We start from the raw sequence: 21,379 nt of genomic DNA on the forward strand, positions 1-21,379 counted from the left end.
CGGCGCTCAGCTGTGACTCAGGAAAGGAATCTCGGGAGTCATCTTCAACTGTTGTCTCGATTCTTTGGTCCAGTATTCAGCAGCAGATAAAATGGGTCAAATGTGGCTTTTCTAAAACCGTGGTGCACTTAGTTCTGGAATATTAGTTGAAATTCTAGTTTCTGCATCTTAGAAAGGGCATAATAGAGCTGAAAGTGCTATAGGGGCTGAGTCACTAATGAAAGGAAATTGCCCTTTATCTGAAAACTTCAGTGTCTGATACCCACTTCATGCAGCCATTTTGCAGCTTACCATTGTCAAATAAAGACCTAGGGCTGATCTGAAGATGCTGAGCTTCCCTAGGTGGCTAAAAGGCAGTGGATACTTTGACCCCTGGGGTTTCCACCAAGTCTGCCTGGAAGCATTTAGCATCTTCCACCACCTCCTATAAATGGACATCCTTCACATTTCTACTTCAGAGCATGCTTATTACAGTGCTCTGCACCCCATATGTGCTCAATAAATTCGATTGGTTGATAGCTGTGTCTGGACAGCTGAGGTTGGGTTTTAGGGCTTCAGGAGGTGGGAAACTCAATCGTCGGCCTTTCAGTCTTTCATATTTATTGAGTGCTTACTTGTTCAGCATACTGTAGTAAGGGCTTGGGACAGTACAACACAATATAAGAGACACATTCCTTGCCCACAACACACTTTCATTACCTGCATTTCCATCACGAACAGTTTCTTGTTAAAATTTATCTGCCACTCTCCCTCCTCTCTCTAAGGACTCCTGTCCTCAATCAGTCAATAGTATTGATTGAATCTGTGTGGAGAGGACTGTACTAAGGGCTTGGGAGAGTACAATAGAATTAGTCAATCTCATCCCTGTCCTCAAGGAGTTTACAATCTACAGTCATCCCTGGTTTCCCAAAAGACTCAAGAGTTTCCAAAAGGGGATGAAAAGATCGAAAGTCAGTTATTTCTTACCTATTAGTTCTTTGAAACTCACTTGCTACTAGTATGTTACATACTCTATGTTCCATCCCCCCCAAAACCCATTGCTTTTTGCCCCTGTACTTAAAATGAAGAGTTGACCCCTTCGTAACTTTTCCTTCTACTTCTTAAACTGCCCCATATCTCATATCCTTCTCTCATGTCCCATTACAGACTTTTTATCCTTAAGATTATCCAAATTCTTCTTGGACCTGCTATTTGGGGGCTTGTGCAGTTAATCCCGTATGCTTAGATCACCTGTGTACCTCTTTCAGGTTTTTACCTTGTTTTGCCATGAACCTTCCGTGTCAGTAGGTTTCCCTCCAGTCCAAATGGTGTGAGATTTGGTTGAGAAAAAAAAACAAACAAGCTGTTTGCTCTGTTCTCACCTTTCCCAATTTTTTATTATATTGTACTCACCCATGTGCTTAGTACAGGGGTCTGCACACAGTAAGCGCTCAATAAATAATAATAATGATGATGGTATGTGAGCCAAGCACTGTTGTAAGTGCTGGGGTAGATACAAGGTTATCAGGTTATCAAATACGATTGATTCTCAGGTTTTTTTAATATTCTGTTCTCATCTGAAAGTTGCTGCATCCCCCTGCTTATTCTGTTTTTGTTCAATGCTGCTAATTTGATATGTGGCTTTGAGCTCAACCCTTTGTCCCGTATATGACAAGCTCCTAAATCCAGGACTCTGCCCCTTGTAAGTGTTCGCTAAATGTTTTGTTGATCCAAAAAAATGTGTGTAGTTATATAGCCCGAGATGAGTGAGTTTCTATGGCTGAGTTGGCCCATGTAAGTCTGTGGAGAGCGGGAAGGAATGATTCTGACACATGTCTCATTTTGTTCCAAATCCCCATGGGGACAAAATTAGGAATGTTCATTGGAATAGCCCTGGGCAGACAGAGACCATTTATGGAGGCATAAGCCTCTAATCCTGCCTCAGTTTCCTTGATGTCGGAGGGTCACACACAAGCCATGTGCAATTTGGGGTGACCTGGGGGAGTCTTGGGAACAGGGCTTTGTGATTAGAATTGCAGAAGAGATGGGGGGAGACCGCTTGAGAGCCTTGGGGATGGAGATTTAAAAGAGCTAAAGGGCAGGTTGGGCAGAGAGAGGAAAATCAATAAAAGGGTTTACCTCAGTGACAGGTGGCAGCATCATGCTGAATTACAGGTGGTTGGTGTGCAACAGGAAGTGGACAACTCCCCACTGATGGTCACCTTTGTCTCTGAATCCTGCGGTTAGCATGCCTCCTTTATTTACAAAATGCATGTCTGACTTTTCCACCCACCTTCAGGTGCCTTGTCCTATCACTGACCTAGAAAAGCTCTAAGAGAACAAAAATCCAGTGAGTCACTGCTTTTGCTTGATTTGGAATGGGCCCAAAAGAGAAGAAACAGCAGAGGAAAGTAGATTAGAATTAGCAGGATTTCATCCTCATCCTTAAAGCAAATTAGGAACCAAATTCAAAGTTTCAGGGTCCCAGGATACTAAACTTCCCATTAACATTTCAGAGAAATAAAGCTAAGCTAATCATGGCTCGGTGGAAAGAGCCCGGGCTTGGGACTCAGAGTTCATGGGTTCAAATCCTGGCTCTGTCACTTGTCAGCTGTGTGACTGTGGGCAAGTCACTTCACTTCTCTGGGCCTCAGTGCCCTCATCTGTAAAATGGGGGTGAAGACTGTGAGCCTCACGTGGGACAACCTCATTACCCTGTATCTCCCCCAGCACTTAGAACAGTGCTCTGCACATAGTAAGCGCTTAACAAATACCAACGTTATCCATAAGTATCATAAACCTTTTCCCCTCAAAAGAGTAGTTTCATCCCATGTAAACTCAGGCAAAGACCATGGTTTCACATGACTGTGAGGTGTTGGTTTCACATGACTGTGAGGTATTTTTCTCTTTCTGGACAGTGCAAATGAGAAAATATCCAGCCTCAGTTATCATTTTTTCCAGGATGGGGTTTCAATGAATGTTTGTTGAGGATATCTAAAATTTGAGTGGATTAAGGGGATTTAGGTGAAAGATGAGTACCTTGGAATTTGGACAGACTTAAAAACGTCACAAAACTACTCTCCTCCCCTTTTAATCAGTAGTATTTATCAAGCATCTATTGTGTGTAGAGCACTGTATTAATTGACTGGGACAACCCAATAGAATTAGTAGACATTATCCCTGCCCTCAAGGAGTTTACGATCTGGGAAAATGACAGAAAAATAAATTACAGATAGGAAGAAGGGGATAGTTACACCTCACTTATGTACATATCGTTTAATCATATAATTTATTTATTTCAACGTCTGCCTCCCTATTAGGATTATCAACTCATTATGGGCCGGGAATGTGTCCACTGTTGAATTGTACCCTCCCAAGTGCTTAGTACAGGGCTCTGCACTTAGTAAATTCTCAATAAATACCATTCGCTGATTGAGTCAGTGCTTAAACAATTGGTAAGTAAAATATGTACAAAAAAGTGCTAAGGGAGTTTGTGAATATTTAAGTGCTTCGATGGCACCAGGAGTCCAGAACAGGGGTAGGGACGGGATATAATGGGCAAGATTGGGAATTAGGGAAGGCCTCATGGAGGAGTTGTACTTTCAGGAGAACTTTGTAAATGGGAAGAGAGCAGTGGTTTGTCTGTTTTAAAGGAGGAGGGAGCTCCAGGCAGGGGCAGAGGTGTGAGCCAGGGGTTGGCAGCAGGAAAGAGGAGAAGGAGATACAGTGACTAGAAGAGTGTGAGCTGGGATGAAGTGAGAGAATCAGGAGGATAAGTAGCAAGAGAGTTGACTGAGGATCCTAATGGCAATGGCCAGGAGTTTCTTCTTGGCATGGAGAGGAACTGATAGTCATTTGAGGAGTGGAGATTTTATGGAGTGACTTTTTTTGTTATTTAAAGAAATGTTGCGAGAAGTGCAATGAAGTTTGGCCTGGGGAGGGGAGAGACCGTAGGCCAGAAGACCAGTGAGGAGTCTGATGCACCAATCAAGTCAGGTTATGACAAGCACCTGGATCAGCAGAATGGGTTAAGGTTGGGGGACAAGGGGCGGGACTTCAGGCCCTTGATTTCTGGCTGGAAGATTAAGTAGAATCCTAATTTTCCCTATTTTCTCCATCCAGTTCCCACCAGGGGACCTTTTTCCCCATTGTAGCCTCTCAGATCACAACATCCTTCCTGTTTGCTGGCACTTAGCAAATCCTCCAGCCCAGGACTCCCCTCCCAAACCTTTGCTGCACTACTATGGACCTCCACTCTGGTTCTAGTTCATGGCTTTTCTCCTTTCTTCAAACCTCTAGCACTCGTATGGATGGGAGTCCCTTGGAGTATCCATTCACTGTGCTTCATTACCCCTTTAGGAGTGTAAATTCCGTTGTATGATTATGAAAGGAGTAATTGGCCAGTTACAGATCTGCATTGCAGTAAAGGCAGCCATTATGGAGACAGTCTTTTAAAAAATGATAAATCGAAGTGTAATCACTTTGAGCTGTAAAGTGGAGGGAAATCCTGACCCACTGGTGCATCAGAAATCTCCAACTTTCTCTTCTTTATAGAGCTGGTTATCCAAGGACTAAGATCATTTAGCTGGAGCACTTGAGACAAAAAGAATTGGAATGCTCAGTACAAAGTCTAGCACTTAAAAGTAGGAAGCTCTCAACTGTGAATCTTAGGGCCTCATCTCCGTCTCGGAGGTTCATTGATCTACAGACTTGGCAGCGTCCTCGGGGTAGAGAAGATTTGAGGCTGGACGGCTTACACCAGCTCTCCATTCATCTAGGAATAGAAATGAGCAGTTTGGGAGCTCCTTCAAGTCTATATATAGTTACAGTGGGAAACTATTTTCATTATAAACTAAGTGTTCAGGAGGGTTTTGTTCCTTTAATTTGTTGTGAGACTTTTATTGGCGGCGAAGTGTTTGAGGAAAATTCATCTTGGAAGATGGGAAGAGTTGCAGCACATTAAAAGTTTAGGCTGTTTCAAATCAATATCTTCCAAATTTATCAAACTGAGCTATTTGAGGCATTTGAACTAACTGGACTGTAACACTTTGGGTCCACATTCATTTTCCTGGAGGTTAATGATCGAGGGGCTGTGTCCAAAGTCTGATAGAGGGGGGAATTAATTTTTAAATGGCCTTAAGTCATTCAGCCTGGCATTTGTTGCTAGAGCGAGGGAAAAGTCTTATGAACTGCAAATGTAAATTGTTTTTTACATGATTTTGACACTGATCTTTAGGTCATGCCAGGGTGTATTTTTTAAAAATAAAATTTGGTTAGGAGATTGGGATTCTTGTAGAAATTCATGCCACATGCAACATGACAGGTCAAATGCAACTGCATTTGGATTTATTTCACGATAAATGTCAGCAAAGAAGGGCAACCTGACCCAGTGGTAGGGAACGGCCCTGTCTGGGGCTCTCCCTCGCCTAATACTTCGGGACGTGCGTGACGTATGTGATTGACCTAATCGTTTAGCTCCTCTGCTCCCATCCCAGGTGCAAGATGAAAAACATTAACAGGTAGTAAAGATGCTGTTTTTTTAAGCATTTAATATATGACTGAGTACTAGGGTAGATACAAGATAATTTATTGGACTCAGTCTCCGACTTGAGACTCTGAGTCTGAAGGTGGGAGAACAGACTTTTGACCACATTTTACAAATAGGGAAACTGAGGCACAGAGTGGTTGGGGAAAAGAAATGCCGGGGACATACAAAGTCACATAGGCAAATGGCAGAGCCAGGACTAGAACTCAGATCCCCTGATGTAAGTCACTTTCCACTAGGCCATGTTGCTTCCCCAAACTCTTATGGAACAGTATTAAGCAAATGAATCTCCTAGAGTTTTGCTGGGGCAAATATATTCTAAAAACGGAGAGGATTTAACCTTGTCCCATATTCACGGGGCTCATTTCGCCTCTAAAAAGTTCAGATCAAATCTGGGAAAGAAGAAAAGGAGATTAGGAAGATCACATGAACAGTAATTAGAAAAAGGTCTGTGTGTTACTGGAGTGGAAGCGGAAGATGAGTTTACCTATCTTATCCAGTCTCACGCCTGAATGGGTGGCTAGCGAGAGGCTCCATAACAGGCAGGGGATATTTTTTACACCTATCCCAAGACAACTGACTTGGGCAGTTTTTTTCATGGAATACATTATTTTTAACCCAAGAATATTTCTTAATTCAACATGTGCCTATTTTAAGGGGGGGAGGGGTTACCTTGAAGGTCTTGTGAGCAAGAAAAAAAAACCTTAAAATCTTTTATGAGCCCCATTGAAGGAGGATGTTTTCTTGAATATCTGATCTAAAATTAGCAAGGATAGGCTATCAATTCAGTTACCTCCCTTCTGAACATTCCAGATGTGCACTGATTAAATCAATGATTAGCTCTGTACTACAGAGCTCAAAATCCATGTTTTAAGAGGACTTCTAAGTGGACTCTTTTCCCAACTTACCAAATATAGTTGAGTGTTAGCTGATTTTCAAAGAGGCATTAATATCCTTCGATGTGCTTACATACTAAGTGACTTTCTAAAGTTATTTTTAGTTCCCCTTTTCTCCCTCTCTACCTCAGCGCCTCCTCTCGGCTTCTCCCCAGCTAACCTCTTTACCATTTCCTGCCCTTAATTCTTCCTCCATCTCCCTCCTCCAATCCGTTGGTCATGCTGCTCACTGTTCCCCCCTGGAATGCGGTTCTCCCCATATTTCACCGAACCACTATTCTCCCCTACCTTTGCAGAAAACCTGATTAACCTCCCCCCTCCTTCCTCTCCCTCTGCTGCCCTGATCACCTTATCTACAACAGCTACCTCAGCACTTATGTACACTTCTGTAACCTTTTGTGTACATTTCTGTAATTTATGCTCTGGCACTTTACCTAATTGTTCATGTTTTGTATTTGTCGCCCCCAATAAATTGTAAAACTCCTTGGGATTGGTGACCTTTCCTTTTTCTTCTTTGGGGTATTTTCTTCATTGGATTGCCCTAACTAATTCAATAAATCCTATCGATGATGATGATAGGAAAATTTCAAGTTCAGCTGGCAGTTGTAAGCAGTTACACCTCAAAGGCTCTCTGGTGACTGTGTGCTGGAAATAGAGACGTTTTACTCTCTCTCCCCAATTATCTGGTTCCAAGCCAAAATAAAAGACAGAGCCCAGAATCCAGAGATTAAAGGCTTTTGAACATTCACCTGACAAGTTACTACTAGATGTGGAATAGAATCCAGTACAGGGAGATCTTTAGTTCAGGAGGAAAACAAAATGTAGTTTGTGAATTTGTGGGTGTATGTCCCTGTCATTTATTTTCCCCTCCCACTCCATACCTGTACCTACTTAAAAAGAGTTTACTCATGCCTTCATACCACTTAGACCATTTCCTAATTTCTAAGCACTCTATAGGCCATGTTGGTTCTGACCTAAATCTGAGCCATTGCTGAATATTTTAGTCCTGTAGAAACACAATATTACTGTGGTATTTGCGTGCCTACTGTATGCCAAGGACTGCTCTGTGCTGATGTAAATACAGTAATATGAGATTAGACTCAATCCCTGTTCCCCATTGGGCTCATCATCTATGCTGAAGGCCAACAATATTTAATCTCCATTTCACAGATGAGAAAACTGAGGCACAGGAAAGATAAATGACTTGCTCAAGGTCACACCAGGAGGCCAGTGGAGGAGGTGGGATTAGAACCTAGGCCTCCTGTTTTCCGGGTTCATTTCCCTAGGCCACAGTGCACCCATAAAACTTATGCAATATGCTGCTTATATAAAACTGAGATACTGAGTCTCGGCTTTTCAAGTCAATTGCAAGCAGAGTGTATGTGTAGTGTTTTCAATAATGGATATGGAGTTTGAAAAAAAAAAAGGGAGATTAATGTGGTTCCAGAAAAGCCTTAAATGTCGTTGGGGGTGTCTAGTGCATTGATTAGAAATAGCCACGGTACTCTTTTGAGACTGTGTAATGGGGTCGGACCATCATCTGAAATAGCACAGGGCCAGAGTCCTAGGAGACTTGTAAAATTTCAAAGAGAGTGTGTCTTGCTGCCTCCGTGGGAAGGACCAGACTGACCTAACTCTCTCTCTCTCTCTCAAACGTGCTTTTTCATCTCCTGTGAAAGAAAGTGAACAAAGCCATGCGTTGTCATTTTTAGCCTTTTGGTATGGATTTCCTTTTTCTCGAGGCTAATAAAAAATATTTCCCTTTGAAATCCAGATGCAAAGTCTCAATGCAAGGGTGGTAATGTCTTCTTCCTCCCTGAAGAGAGGTTCAGGAGCCAGTTTGGACCCGTGGGTCTGGAATTTTGCATCTTTCTTCCATCCCCAGTGAAAACTCCCAAAGCACACAGCTATAGCTATAAACAAAGGTCAATGATGGAGTGGTTTTTAGAGAAGCAGTTTGGCCTTTTGGATGGAGCACTGGCCTGGGAGTCAGAAGGATCTGGGTTCGAATTCCGGCTCTTCCACTTGTCTGCCATGTGGACCTTTGGCAAGTCACTTCACTTCTCTGTGCCTCTTTTCCCTCATCTGTAAAATGGGTATTAAGGCTATGAGCCCCTTATGGGACATGGACTGTGTCCAACCTAATTATTTTCTATCTACCTCGGCACTTAGTTCAGTACCTGGCATATAGTAAGTGCTTGACAAATACCATAATTATTATTATTATTTTCTTTCTAGGCCTGGCCATAAGTAGCCAATCTTAAGCCTCATAGAGGGGAGCCCATAACTTCAGCACGACTCTGTGGTGAAAACCTCAGACTCGATTCCCCAGTCCCAATAAAAACTTGGAATCGAAACAATACACTAACCACATGAGAAAACTGAGTCAGGACTAGCCGTAGGAAAAGATGATATAGCCCTGGAAGCCTCAGATGTCTGTGAGATCCTAGATGATCCAGTGCCCATATGTGGGTCAGACAAGGCAAGAGGAATATTTCTGGCAGCAAGAATGCCTCTCTGCCTGGGGAAATTGAACTGGGCATCAGCCATGGCACAACACCTACAGGAGATGAGAATAGCAGCAGCTTTGAAGGAATCCAAACCATCACCCAGCAGAATCCACTCAGTGGCAGGATACTTGAAACCGAATAGCTGAATGTGCCTGAATTAGAGATGATAGCCAGATACCCCTCCCTCTAACCCCCTTACCCCCCAAAAAAAGCCTGTAAACCTCTCTTGGACATCAGGAGGATCTGACAGGACCTCAGAGCCTTCCAGTAATGTCAATTAGCAATATTTATTGATGATCAACTGTGGGCAGAACACTCTATTTAGCACTTGGAAGAATACAGGAGTTAGTAGACATGAACCTTGCCCTTTAAAGAACTCAGTCTAGCAGGGGTCAGACACTAGCCAAAGTGGCAGTTGGGAGGACAGAAGAAAAGTGGGTAGGTAGATAATTAGTGCTTATTTACTAGGGTAGGGAAGACACGTACAGAAGTCCTCTGAGTGGCTGTCACTTCACAACTGCGTAATTGGTGAGGTGCTGAGGTGACAGTCGAGGACGTACCCTGGAAAGAACCGAAATTAATCGGTGGAGGCCTCCTGGAAGAGATGTACTTTCAGAAGGTCTTTGAAGATGGGGAGTATTGTGGTCAACTTCCTGACCATAAGGAAAGTTGAATTGTATGATTCACACCACACTGGGTGGAAGTGGTAATGGGATTCTCCTTCATAACTGGATTACAAGGTTTTTAGTACAAGCAGAATTGCCCCCTGAGACGATACAGCCAGTAAGCACCAGCCTCACCAGGCTATTTAATCAGAAGCTGAATTAAACAGGGGGTGGCCATCTCGTCTGTCCAGTGAACCTGAATGTCAGTGTAATGGCTCAAAAAGGTCCTCACCAAAAATGTGAGCCTTCTATATGCTCACGTCGGTGTTTTTTATGCGTGCACACACACACACACGTAGGCCTGCAGGCTGGGGCAAAGTATAGAACATCTATCTTTTAGAAAATTAATCATTTTTGATTTTTTTTTTAACTCTGATTTCAGACTGTCAAGAAATGGTGCATGGTAATTATTTCTGCCTTCTTCAAAAAGACATGTTTAACTGAATTCATTTCTAGAATTGAAATCCTGAAAGACGCTGATTAAAAAAATCAGTGCCAGTAATAACATGTAATAACTGTGGGCAAACAGCATCTAGTAGCTAGGGCAGATGGGCTGGTAATGTAATTAGGAATCGTTGTGTTAAATGAGCCATTATTTAAATTAGCTCCTAATTTTCCTATCTATTAACCTACTAAAAAAGAGACAGTGATAGCTGAGAGATCTCTGGTTGCTAATCACTAACTAGGAGCCTAACAGAGGTTTTTTTTTCTTTTCCCCCTCCATTAATGCAACATTTTCCTGTGATGAAGCAATTAGCCAAGGCTTTCAGTTGCGGTTATTATCAAGTTCACCGATTCTAGGAAACTAAAGGATGGTGGGGGATAAATATGTCTGCATTTATTTTGAAGACAGGTGTTGGATGTTTTACCTTCAACAGAATGGTGTGCTGACCAGAAAGTCTCGGATTTTCTGATCACTCAAATCTCATTTGGCTACAAACCTTCCGTTAAAGGAAACTGAGCCTTTGGGGAAGATAGCGTAAAAATCCGATAAGCGAATGGATCTCAGTGAACCTAACAAATGGATTGTTTGCTTCTAATATCTTTACCTCTGTGTTTTATATTCAGAAGGTGGGTAGTGTCCAGGAGATCTTCACTGGATTTGACAGTGTGAAAGTCTCCAGCTAACACCAGGAAATCTGAATTCTTGCCACTCATCCTATGGTGGTTTACTGAATCCTAAATTGGCACATAGGTAGAGCCTGCTTCCTATTGCCAAATTTACACTCTTCTCCTCAACCAGTCTTTCTGCAAGAAGAGGGGATTCCTTTTACATTATTCAGAGTTTTATACCAGGGCCTAGTAAAGAATTTTGCAGATGGGGCCATTATGAACACTATATTAATACGAAGCCTTTCAAGGTGCTAAATAGAATTAAATATTGGCTGTCAACCCAGCAATGTATACAGAGCCAGTTTTAGGGGTGGATGTGGTGGAAGCATTTTTTGGTTTTGTTTTTTTAGTGGTATTTAAGCGCCTGTGGGCCAGGCACTGTACTAAACACTGGAGTAGATTCAAAGTAATCAGGTTGGACACAGTCCATGTCCCACATGGGCTTCACAGTCTTAATCTCCATTTTCTAGATGCCGTAACCGAGGCACAGAGAAGTGACTGGCCCAAGGTCACACAGCAGACAAGTGGCAGGGTTGGGATTAGAAGCCAGGTCCTTCTAACTCCCAGGCCTGTGCTCTTATCTACTAGGCCATGCTCCTTCTCCTAAGGTTAACTTAATGAAGGTTATTTGAGGGTGCCGATTTGAGCCTCCCCCCCCTCCCCCCCCAAAAAGGCTACAAGATCCTCGAGGTCAGGGATCATGTCTAACAACTCTGTTGTTTACTCTCCAGGTGCTTAGTACCGTGCTCTGCATACAGTGTAAACATTTCAGTAAATACCATTGGTTGACTGTATTTTCTGCATTTATGAGTAGCAGATGTCCAACGAGGAGACTGCAGAGGGCTCTCCCTGTCCCCGCTCTGATAGCATAGGTGTCCGAGATCCCCAGAGAAGCAGAGATTTCATTCATTCAGTCAGTCATATTTATTGAGTGCTTACTGTGTATACTGTGTGCAGAGCACTGTACTAAGTGCTTGGAAGAGGACAATGCATCAACAGACACATTTCCTGCCCACAGCGAGCACCAGGCTGGTGGAGATGGCTAAATGGGACTAGCTGCTTCTGCTTTTCAAGTACTATTATGGTATTTGTGGTTGCCTATCGACCTCCGCTCCAAACAAAAACTCCTCACTCTAGGCTTCAAGGCTCTCCATCACCTTGCCCCTTCCTACCTCTCCTCCCTTCTCTCTTTCTACCGCCCACCCCGCACGCTCCGCTCCTCTGCCGCCCACCTCCTCGCCGTCCCTCGGTCTCGCCTATCCCGCCGTCGACCCCTGGGTCACGTCCTCCCACGGTCCTGGAACGCCCTCCCTCCTCACCTCCGCCAAACTGATTCTCTTTCCCTCTTCAAAACCTTACTTAAAAATCACCTCCTCCAAGAGGCGTTCCCAAACTGAGCTCCTCTTCCCCCTCTACTCCCTCTGCCATCCCCCCTTTACCTCTCCGCAGCTAAAGCCTCATTTTCCCCTTTTCCCTCTGCTCCTCCACCTCTCCCTTCCCATCCCCACAGCACTGTACTCGTCCGCTCAACTGTATATATTTTCGTTACCCTATTTATTTTGTTAATGAATTGTACATCGCCTTGATTCTATTTAGTTGCCATCGGTTTTTACGAGATGTTCTTCCTCTTGACGCTGTTTAGTGCCATTGTTCTTGTCTGTCCGTCTCCCCCGATTAGACTGTAAGCCCGTCAAACGGCAGGGACTGTCTCTATCTGTTGCCGACTTGTTCATCCCAAGCGCTTAGTACAGTGCTCTGCACATAGTAAGCGCTCAATAAATACTATTGAATGGAATGGAATTTGTTAAGTGCTTACTATGTGCCAGGCACTTTAGTGAGCATTAGGGTGGATCCAAGCAAATCGGGTTGGATGGGGCTCGGTCTCAATCCCCATTTTGCAGATGAGGTAACTGAGGCCCGGAGAAGTGGAGTGACTTATCCGAAGTCACACAGCCGACAATTGGCAGAGCCAGGGTTAGAACACATGACCTTCTGACTCCAGGCCCGTGCTCTATCCACAGTGCCTTGCTGATTCTCATCGTTCCCCATTCTGTGAAATTAGCCTAGGGAAGTATTAAGTGCAAAACTAGGGAATCCGACTTCTGGGCCATAGAATGCTGGCTTTCTCCGAGCCACCAGACTCCTTGTGCTGGCCCCGAATCGTCCTCCAGCTTCCAGCAAACAGAGGGAAGCAGAGGAGCTATCTCCTCTCTGTTGTAGGACTGGTGTTCCCATGGATCTCCTGGGTAAAAACCACAAAAAAACACCAAAAAAACCACCTGCAGCGAGTTCAGGCTTTAACTCACCTTTCCCTGTTGAGTTTTTAAAAACACAGATGGATGCCCTTAAACCAAAGAAATGCAAGATTTATAAATCTTCCATTAACCCTGGAATGCAAAGAAGATCTGCTCGTACTTCTCACTTCTCCAATACTTTCCTTTCCCTCCATCTCATGCCCCAGTATGCTTATTATAGACGCATTCAGTTCTTCCGAACTCAGATTCTCATTACATTTTGTACATAGAATGCTTTTAGGGAATTTAGGAAGTTAACCTTTGACAACACATGTCTATGAGGATAGGATGTAATGTGGTGTTTGAAGCAATGGTTGTGCTTTGCATATATACCATGCATTTTCTGTAACATGGGGTTCATCAGGGATGGGACCCCTGAGGTGTAGGAGATCCGAGTGTAAATGAGATGTTTGTAAGACTCATACTCACAATTTTCTTTATAAATATAGCTGTTGCCTTCAGGGCAGGGATCAGGTCTGCTAACTCTACTGAATTCTCTCCCAAGCATTTAGTACCATGCTCTGGAACACAGTAAGCACTGAATAAATAAATCTATTGATTAAGGCTGTCGGCGTTTTTCCATTTTCCAGGAGATGTTACAATTCTGGAGAAAATAATTTACTTGAAAATAAATTTATAGGAATGGGACTTACTTATTCTCTAACTTTCCTTAGTGGATAGGAAAGTTATAGTCGTCTGCATCATTGGTTGAGCGAGGCTTTTGGGATGAGGAACTTTGTTAATCAGCTCTTTAAAAAAAAATTGGATAGGAGAGGAAACATGGAGGGGGGAAATCAAACAGATGGACAGCTGACTCATGTTACTCCAATATGCTTGCAGACAACAGAAAATCATTTGGTGCTGCCAATTTTGAGAAAACGACGGGTGAAACTTGATTCTGTCCTCTCCCACTAGGAACATCTTTGAGAGGCTATAACGTCGGCGATCGGGTTAGAGTTGATAGCATTCCGGTGATTCGGTCCATTTCGAGAAGGTGGCCCATGGAGAAAAAGCAGTGTTTGTTGAATGGGAGTTCTGGTGAGACAGAGCTTTGCAGCAAGCCCAAGGGGGAAAAGGGTGGTTTGGTATTTAGTGTACAAAGGCGGCTGTGTCCTTTCGTGAACTCCCTTTACATTACCGAAGTGCTCGGCCTAGTGGTGAGCGGCAAAGTTACTGAAATTGGACCAAAGTTGTCACTTGGCCAGTGAAATCGCTAAATGACAAAGGGAAGTGTGCTAGGTTCAGGATGTTGAGATGAACTGATCCATTAAAAGAAACCCCTGTTCTTTGCGTCAGATGTTTTAGTCATTTCACAGTGGGTCGTATTGAGTTCCTAGAGGAAACATCTTCCAACCTACGTGAGGTCCTTCCCATATGTGGCCCAAGAAGGTGAAAACTTGGACTAAAAAGTAGAAATCGTAGACACAAGTAGAGAAATATCTATATTTAAGTGTGTTGTGCCAGAAAATGATGGTTGCTTCCATTTTCCATTTGGAAACATGCATTTTAACCCAGGAGGCTCAACACTAGCTGATCTCCACTACCCCATTCTTCTGGAACTTGGGTGGGGGATTTAGAGGACTTTAGCTTTGCACACCCCTGAGATGGTGGGTAGATTTGGTGAGCTGCCTTGAATATCAACTCTATCTAAAATGTCTCTGTGGCAAATATTATTACCCAGTGCCTTTGGAGTTAGAAAAAACACCTTAAGACAGTTATAGGGCAGTCATGGCGTAGTGGGAGCAGTGTGGCCTAGTGGCTCGAGCACGGGCTTGGGAATCAGAAGGACCTGCATTCAAGTTCTGACTCTGCCACTCGTCTGTTGTGTGACCTTGGGCAAGTCACTTCATTTCTCTGGGCCTCTGTTACCTCATCTGTGAAATGGATTATGACCGTGAGCCCTGCGTCCAACTTGATTACCTTGTATCATAATAATAATAATGGTACTTGTTAAGTGCTTAGTGTGTGCCAAGCACTGTTCTAAGCTAAGGGGTAGATACAAGTTAATTAGGTTAGACACAGTCCCTGTCCCACATTGGGCTCACACACTTAATCCCCATTTTTTACAGATGAAGTAACTGAGGCACAGAGAAGTGAACTGACTTACCCATGGTCACACAGCAGACAAGGGTTGGAGCCAGGATTAGAACCAATGTCCTTCTGACTCCCAAGTCTCTGTTCTATCCACTACACCATTCTGCTTCTCATCTACCCCAGCACTTAGAACAGTGCCTGGCACATAGTGAGCGCTTAACAGACACCATAAAAGAGGCTTTGCTTTGGTAAAAGCTGGCTCTGCCCCATGTCATTGGCCTCTGTTAAGTGCAGTGAGCCGAGAAGCACAAATGAGATTTCATATTTTGGCCAAGTGAAAGGGTTCTCTTCATGATAGGATGTAAAGGGGGTGGGGAGAACTCCATACCAAGAAAAGAAGCCTCAAATGTCTCCTCAGAAAAGTGCTCCCCGTCACTAGGGCCATTGTGAGCCCTACAGTGTTCCTGTGTCTGCTTCTCATTGTGTCTACTTATGCATAAGCCCTTAGTGTTGCTGCAGAATGTCAACTTGAATAGCAATTTGTTGTGTGAATACTGGCTATATAGGAGTGGGTTGGGATTTTCATACATCTTACTGGGCTTTAGTTTTGTTTGTGCTTTCCAGGCATGCATGGTGGATGCTTTGAGTGAATACGCTGCTTTCACAGCCTGAAATTTAGGGGAAGAAGATAGTTCTTAGTTGGAACTTGTGGACTTTTGTGAGCCTGCCCACTCTACTGACTTATTAAAAACTGTCCCATACGATTAGAGCGGATGGTCTCTTTTTGAAAAAATCAGCATCCCCCTCTTTTCAATGCCTCTAGTTTTCTCATTTAACACCCGCTCTAAATGCTAAACTCTGAACTCAGGTTTGAGATCTTTTCTGGGTAGCAAATGAGATAAGGGATCTATGGTGTTTTGTTGTCCTCATTGTTTTGTTTTAATCTATCTCAAATGCACACACTTTCTTTTTACAAATAGGAGATTGTTGTGATTGTTTTACATACAATATGCATGATCCAGTCTTTTTAGGTAATAGGTACAAGGACTAAAGGTCACCTATTTCTCAATACCAAGGAAAAGAGCCCACCAATGTATGTTTTTAATAATGTGCAGAGTTACAGGCTTCGTTCTTTTCTTCTGGACTTTAAGGTGATTCTCTGGTTGTTCAGCTATGGCATTGTCCCATACTTTTGAAGAAATCCTGAAAACGTTTTCTAAAAAAGGAGGGGAAAATCCTCCCATTGTCTTTACACCGTAGTGAAATTCTGGGTGGAAATACTATGGGCTCTTAAAAATCTTTTGGCAGAGAATCTCAGGAAAATATAAGAGAAGCAGCGTGACTTAGTGGGTAGAGCACGGGCCTAAGAATCAGAAGATCAAGGGTTCTGATCTCGGCTCTGCCACATTTCTGCTGTGTGGCCTTGGGCAAATCACCTCAATTCTCTGGGACTCAGTTACCTCATCTGTAAAATGGGGATTAAGAGTGTGAACCCTAGCACGGAAGCAGCGTGGCGCAGTGGAAAGAGCACGGGCTTTGGAGTCAGGGCTCATGAGTTCGAATCCCAACTCTGCCACTTGTCAGCTGTGTGACTGTGGGCAAGTCACTTAACTTCTCTGTGCCTCAGTTCCCTCATCTGTAAAATGGGGATTAAGACTGTGAGCCCCACGTGGGACAACCTGATTCCCCTGTGTCTACCCCAGCGCTTAGAACAGTGCTCTGCACATAGTAAGCGCTTAACAAATACCAACATTATTATTATTATTATGTGGGACAGGGATGTGTCCAACCTAACTGACTTGTATCTACCCCAGTGTTTAGAACAGTGCTTGGCATATAGTAAGTGCTTAACAAGTACCATAAGTATTATTATTGTTATGATAAAGAAATATTTCTGACAGTGAGATCAGAGAGATGATATCATTGGGAAGCGATGGAGTATTTTAAGCCCTGTGATTTTGGCCCTGATTCTCCCCTCCCTGCCCCTGACCCCAGGATAGGATGCAGGCCATCTGCTCTTCTCTGCTCTTTGGGTTTTTTGTTGGTTTGTGTTTTGGTCAATAGGAGAGGAGGAAGGGAGGTAAAGTGGGGTACAGGGATCAGGGAAGCAGCATGGCCTAGTTAAAAAAAAAAAAAAGCACAGAACTGTGAGTTTATTATGGACAAGGCACACTTCTGCTAATTCTGTTGTATCAAACTCTCCCAAATGTGAGAGATCCCTGTCCCACGTGGAACTCACGGTCTAAGCAGGAAGAAGAAGGCAAGTAGCAGAGAAGGGATTAGAACCCAGGTCCCCTGACTCCCAGGCTCATGCTCTTTCCATTATGCCACAATCTCTGAATTGTTTTACAAATTTGAAAAATAAACGTGAAATAGAAATGGAGAACCCTAAGGGGGCCCACCAAAGGCTAAACCCAACCTTGTGGTCTTTTTGCATATGTGGAGAATGAAACGCAAAGGTAAGAGGATGAAGTATGGGAGCTGGCAGCTAACTGCAGCCTGCCATTTGGCATCTTGATTTTTGAACGCCTGGAGCCGGATATGCTGTTGGGGAAACAGGGCACAGGAAGCATAAGCAAAGTCCATGCCATCTTGCCAATTTGATTTTCCAAAGCTACTTTAAGGTAATAAAAGCTGGAAAGGGTAAGGTTGCTTTGGCAGTAGCCATTGCTTACTAGAATTTTCTTTGCTTAGCCATTTACAATCATCCTCAGTAGCTGTTTCACACAACTCTGTGAGGCAGGACTTGTACCCTTTTTATGGATGAAGAAAGTGGAATTTAGAAAGTGTAAGGAACTTGCTTGAAGTTGCCCAACAAGTCACAGGCTCTGTATCTTAAACCTGAAGTTTCCCAGGCAAAGCCTCGTCCTTCAAGTCACATTAAAAGCTTATGGGATGTACTTATTTTGGGTTGCCTTTATCTGTCCCCACCCACCAATCCTATGCCCTCTGCATCTCTTTGAACCCAAGCCAAAATCAGGGCCTAACTTGTAACCATTAAAGACCCCATACACCTGCACAATGTTACAGGCATACGTTGTGTTTCCTACTGTGTCATTTTGCTCATTCTTCCTTGGAGTCTGTAATATGGCCATTTGGCAGCAATTTCCATTTTCCCAAATAAAGGTATCCAGATTGAGAATGTTAGCTCCTTTTGGACAGGAATCATGTCTACCGTTTCTACTGTAGTGAACTCATCCAAGTGCTTAGTACAGTGCTCTGCACAATAAAAAAAAATCCTTGACTGATTACGTAGATTCTAAAAATTCACAGATGCTTTCTTTTCCAGGTACATACGTGTGTTCCTAACCCAAGTGTCAAGTTCATAGCCCCAAACCCCTCCGATGTTTAGTCAGTAGCGATGGTTGGATATCTGTCATTGACAGAAACTCATAGGGAGGTTTTGTGTCATTCAGAAGTCATTTTCCCTCCGTTTAACCCAAAAGCTCAAATAACATCCATTCTATTTGGTTTTCTTCCCCTTTTTTCACAGATGCATATTCTGGTTGACACTGGAAGCAGTAACTTTGCAGTAGCAGGCTCCCCGCATTCAGACATAAGTTCCTATTTTGATGCTGAGCGGTGAGTGCTGAATTTGGAATGGAGATGGCATCTTTGGTGTTCCTGGGAATTGAGGGGTAATCCTGCTCCTGCTGTGAATGGAGGTTGAGGTCGTCGCAGTCCATCAATCAATGGAATTAATTGAGTGCTTACTCTGAGCACTTGGGAAAGTTCAGTACAATTAAAAAGACTGAAAGTAGACACCATCTCTGCTCATGTGGGGCTGACAGTTTAAGACAAAACCAAAACCGAGAGGGAACTATGCTGGCGAGTTCATTCCAGCGTCTTATGGGTGTTTTCAAAAAGATTTAATAAGGACCAAGGCTTTACATTTATCCGGCAACCTCGGTGTGAGGCTACGAAGGTTGAGGTAAGGAGAGAGCAGGGAGCATAGTCTTCAGCGGCACACAAACACACTGTGGAAGGAAGTGTATTGGACTCTCCCAAGCACTGTACAGTGTTCTGCACATAGTAAGCGCTCAATAAATACCATTAATTGGTAGACTCTCATAGATAATTATTTTTAGCCACACCCACAGGTGTAATAGACATTCTTATATGGAGAGAAATGGGTTTGTTCCCTTGCCAAGGGATGCATGTGCAAATAGTTCAATCAATTTTATTGTGGTACTTATTAAGTGCTTATTAGGTGCCATGCACTGTACTAAGTACTGGGGTAGGTACAGAATACTCAGGTCAGACACGGTCCCTGACTCACGTGGGTCTCACAGTCTAAATAGGAGGGAGAACAGGTGAGTCCCCATTTTACAGATGAAGAAACTGAGTCACCAAGAACTGAAACAACTTGCCCAGACTCACTCAGCCGGCAGAGCTGAGATTAGAATCCAGGTTCTCAGACTCCCAGACGTGCTCTTTCCACTCACTAGGCCATGTAGGGTCCAGTGCAATGTTTTGTACAGTGTCTTCTCTCTCCCAAGAGAGGCCTTAAAAGCCATAAAGGGCCTTACAATATCTTAAAGGCCCAGATAACAAATCCTTAATCTTAAAAATAATTAATCTGGCCTTGCATGAGAAATCTTGGGCATAATGCACACATCCCCAGAGCCAGAATATAGAAAAGAGAAAAGGGTCTGGAGCTCATGAGAAGCTAAGGGAGCCAGCAGTGGGCTGAGAATGAAGTGAGACGGTCTCAGCTCGGGCCTCAGCCTCACAGTGTGGAAAGCAGAATCATAAACTCCATCAGTGGGTACTAAACTACAACAGGGGGACATCAGCAGAAGCAATCATACTAATCAATGATATTTACTGAGCACTTACTGTGTGCAGAGCACTTGAAAGAATGCAACGCTCTAGTATTAATAAATATGATCCCTGTCCAAAAAAGTGCAGGCTGCTCTCTCACTCTCGCTCTCTCTCTTTCTTCTCTGCACTTCCAGATTCAAACTGAACTCCTGCCTCACCTACCAAGGGAGAAAACACTGATCTACTATCACATTCTTTAAGTCTTGGAAAAAGATTTTGGCTTCAGGGAGTAAAGGAAGGAGAAACCTAGATGGATTCTTTCTGCCTGCTATTGCAGACTGAATAATATTCTAGTTTATATTTTTGGAGAATATCAAAGTTTCATTTTTCTCTTCCTGACAAATGCCATCTTACCATCCACCTGTAAAGGTGGATTTTACGTTTTACATTTTACAGTTGAAGAGACTGAGCAAAAGCAGTTGTTCCTCACCTAAAGTCCCACAGCAGAAGCAAGTATAAAAGACCCAGATTTCTGAGCCCTAGTAAAGTGCTGTTGTAGCCACTTTACCTATACTCCCTTTCTGACTTTTTAGTTGTAGAATTTGGTCAACTATCTTTTGTTCTCTCCTATCTCTCCTTATCTCAGTTATCTTTTGTTCTCTCCTATCCCTCCTTATCTCAGTTTCTGCGTATTCCATATACCCCCAGGGTGGTCATGAAACTGAATTTAATTCTGGTAAGAAATTCAAGTTCTTTGCAAGGTGGAGCACTTTAGAAAGTGAGTTAATAAAGATTTGGGATGATTTTTCTGGAATTCGTGGCCATCATAACATTCAGTTTTCATCGATGATCACACACATGAAAACCAATTCATTGGCAACTTTAGGTGAATTCAGGAATGGCTTCTAGGAGGTATTTGAGCATTTTCATAAAAACCATATGAGAGCCTCCTTCCTCTCTTGGTTTTCAGTAACTTTGCTTTCTAAAGTGAAACCCAGGGTCTTCCAGTGTTCCTGCATTTGCTTGGATCCTGAGTTCTTTTGGTCATAATTAGGCTTCTGGCTAGGCTGTCTGCTTCTTTTTCAAGTACTGAGTCTTTAGATATGCCACTCTTAATGTGCCCTGGGATATTTTCTAGTAATTGGCTATTTGGCTTTGGGGGCCTTGACAGGGCCACGTTGATTTATGAAATGAGTAGTTGTGTCACCATTAGTCATTTGTCCGGCTTGTCCCCATCAGAAATGTTCATTTCATTATGATGAATAACCCCGAAAGCCTCAATACAGGGAGAAGGTGCTGGGAGAGGGGCACTCTTTTTTTCTCCCATTTTTAGTCGAGCCAGTAGAGAAACCATAGCCTCCAGCTGAATGGTTTAGAGGAAGATCTGAACCTGTCCTCCTCAGCCAGGTCTTCTACCATTCCATTAAGAAACCTAAAATCCTTCTATTATCATCATTCCTCACTTAGTCTTTTGAGCCTAATGTGCTACAGTAGCAGATAAGAAGTGATGTGCTCTGCCTGTTTTAGGTCCAAACAGGCAAAATGAAGTGGGATAAATTAAATTAGTGACCCCTAGTGA

At 43.3% G+C, this 21,379-nt stretch overlaps 1 protein-coding gene across 1 annotated transcript in view; it reads left to right on the forward strand.

Annotated features, from left to right (window-relative positions):
• BACE2 (beta-secretase 2) overlaps positions 1–21,379 on the forward strand; it is a 54,160-nt gene that overhangs the window by 9,090 nt on the left and 23,691 nt on the right. The window contains exon 2 of the mRNA XM_029046756.1: positions 18,530–18,618. Within this exon, the coding sequence (XP_028902589.1) occupies positions 18,530–18,618 (89 nt within the window). The remainder of the gene's footprint in view (positions 1–18,529; positions 18,619–21,379) is intronic.

This window comes from Ornithorhynchus anatinus, chromosome 18 (genome assembly GCF_004115215.2).
Source record: "Ornithorhynchus anatinus isolate Pmale09 chromosome 18, mOrnAna1.pri.v4, whole genome shotgun sequence".
Taxonomy (NCBI): Eukaryota; Metazoa; Chordata; class Mammalia; order Monotremata; family Ornithorhynchidae; genus Ornithorhynchus; species Ornithorhynchus anatinus.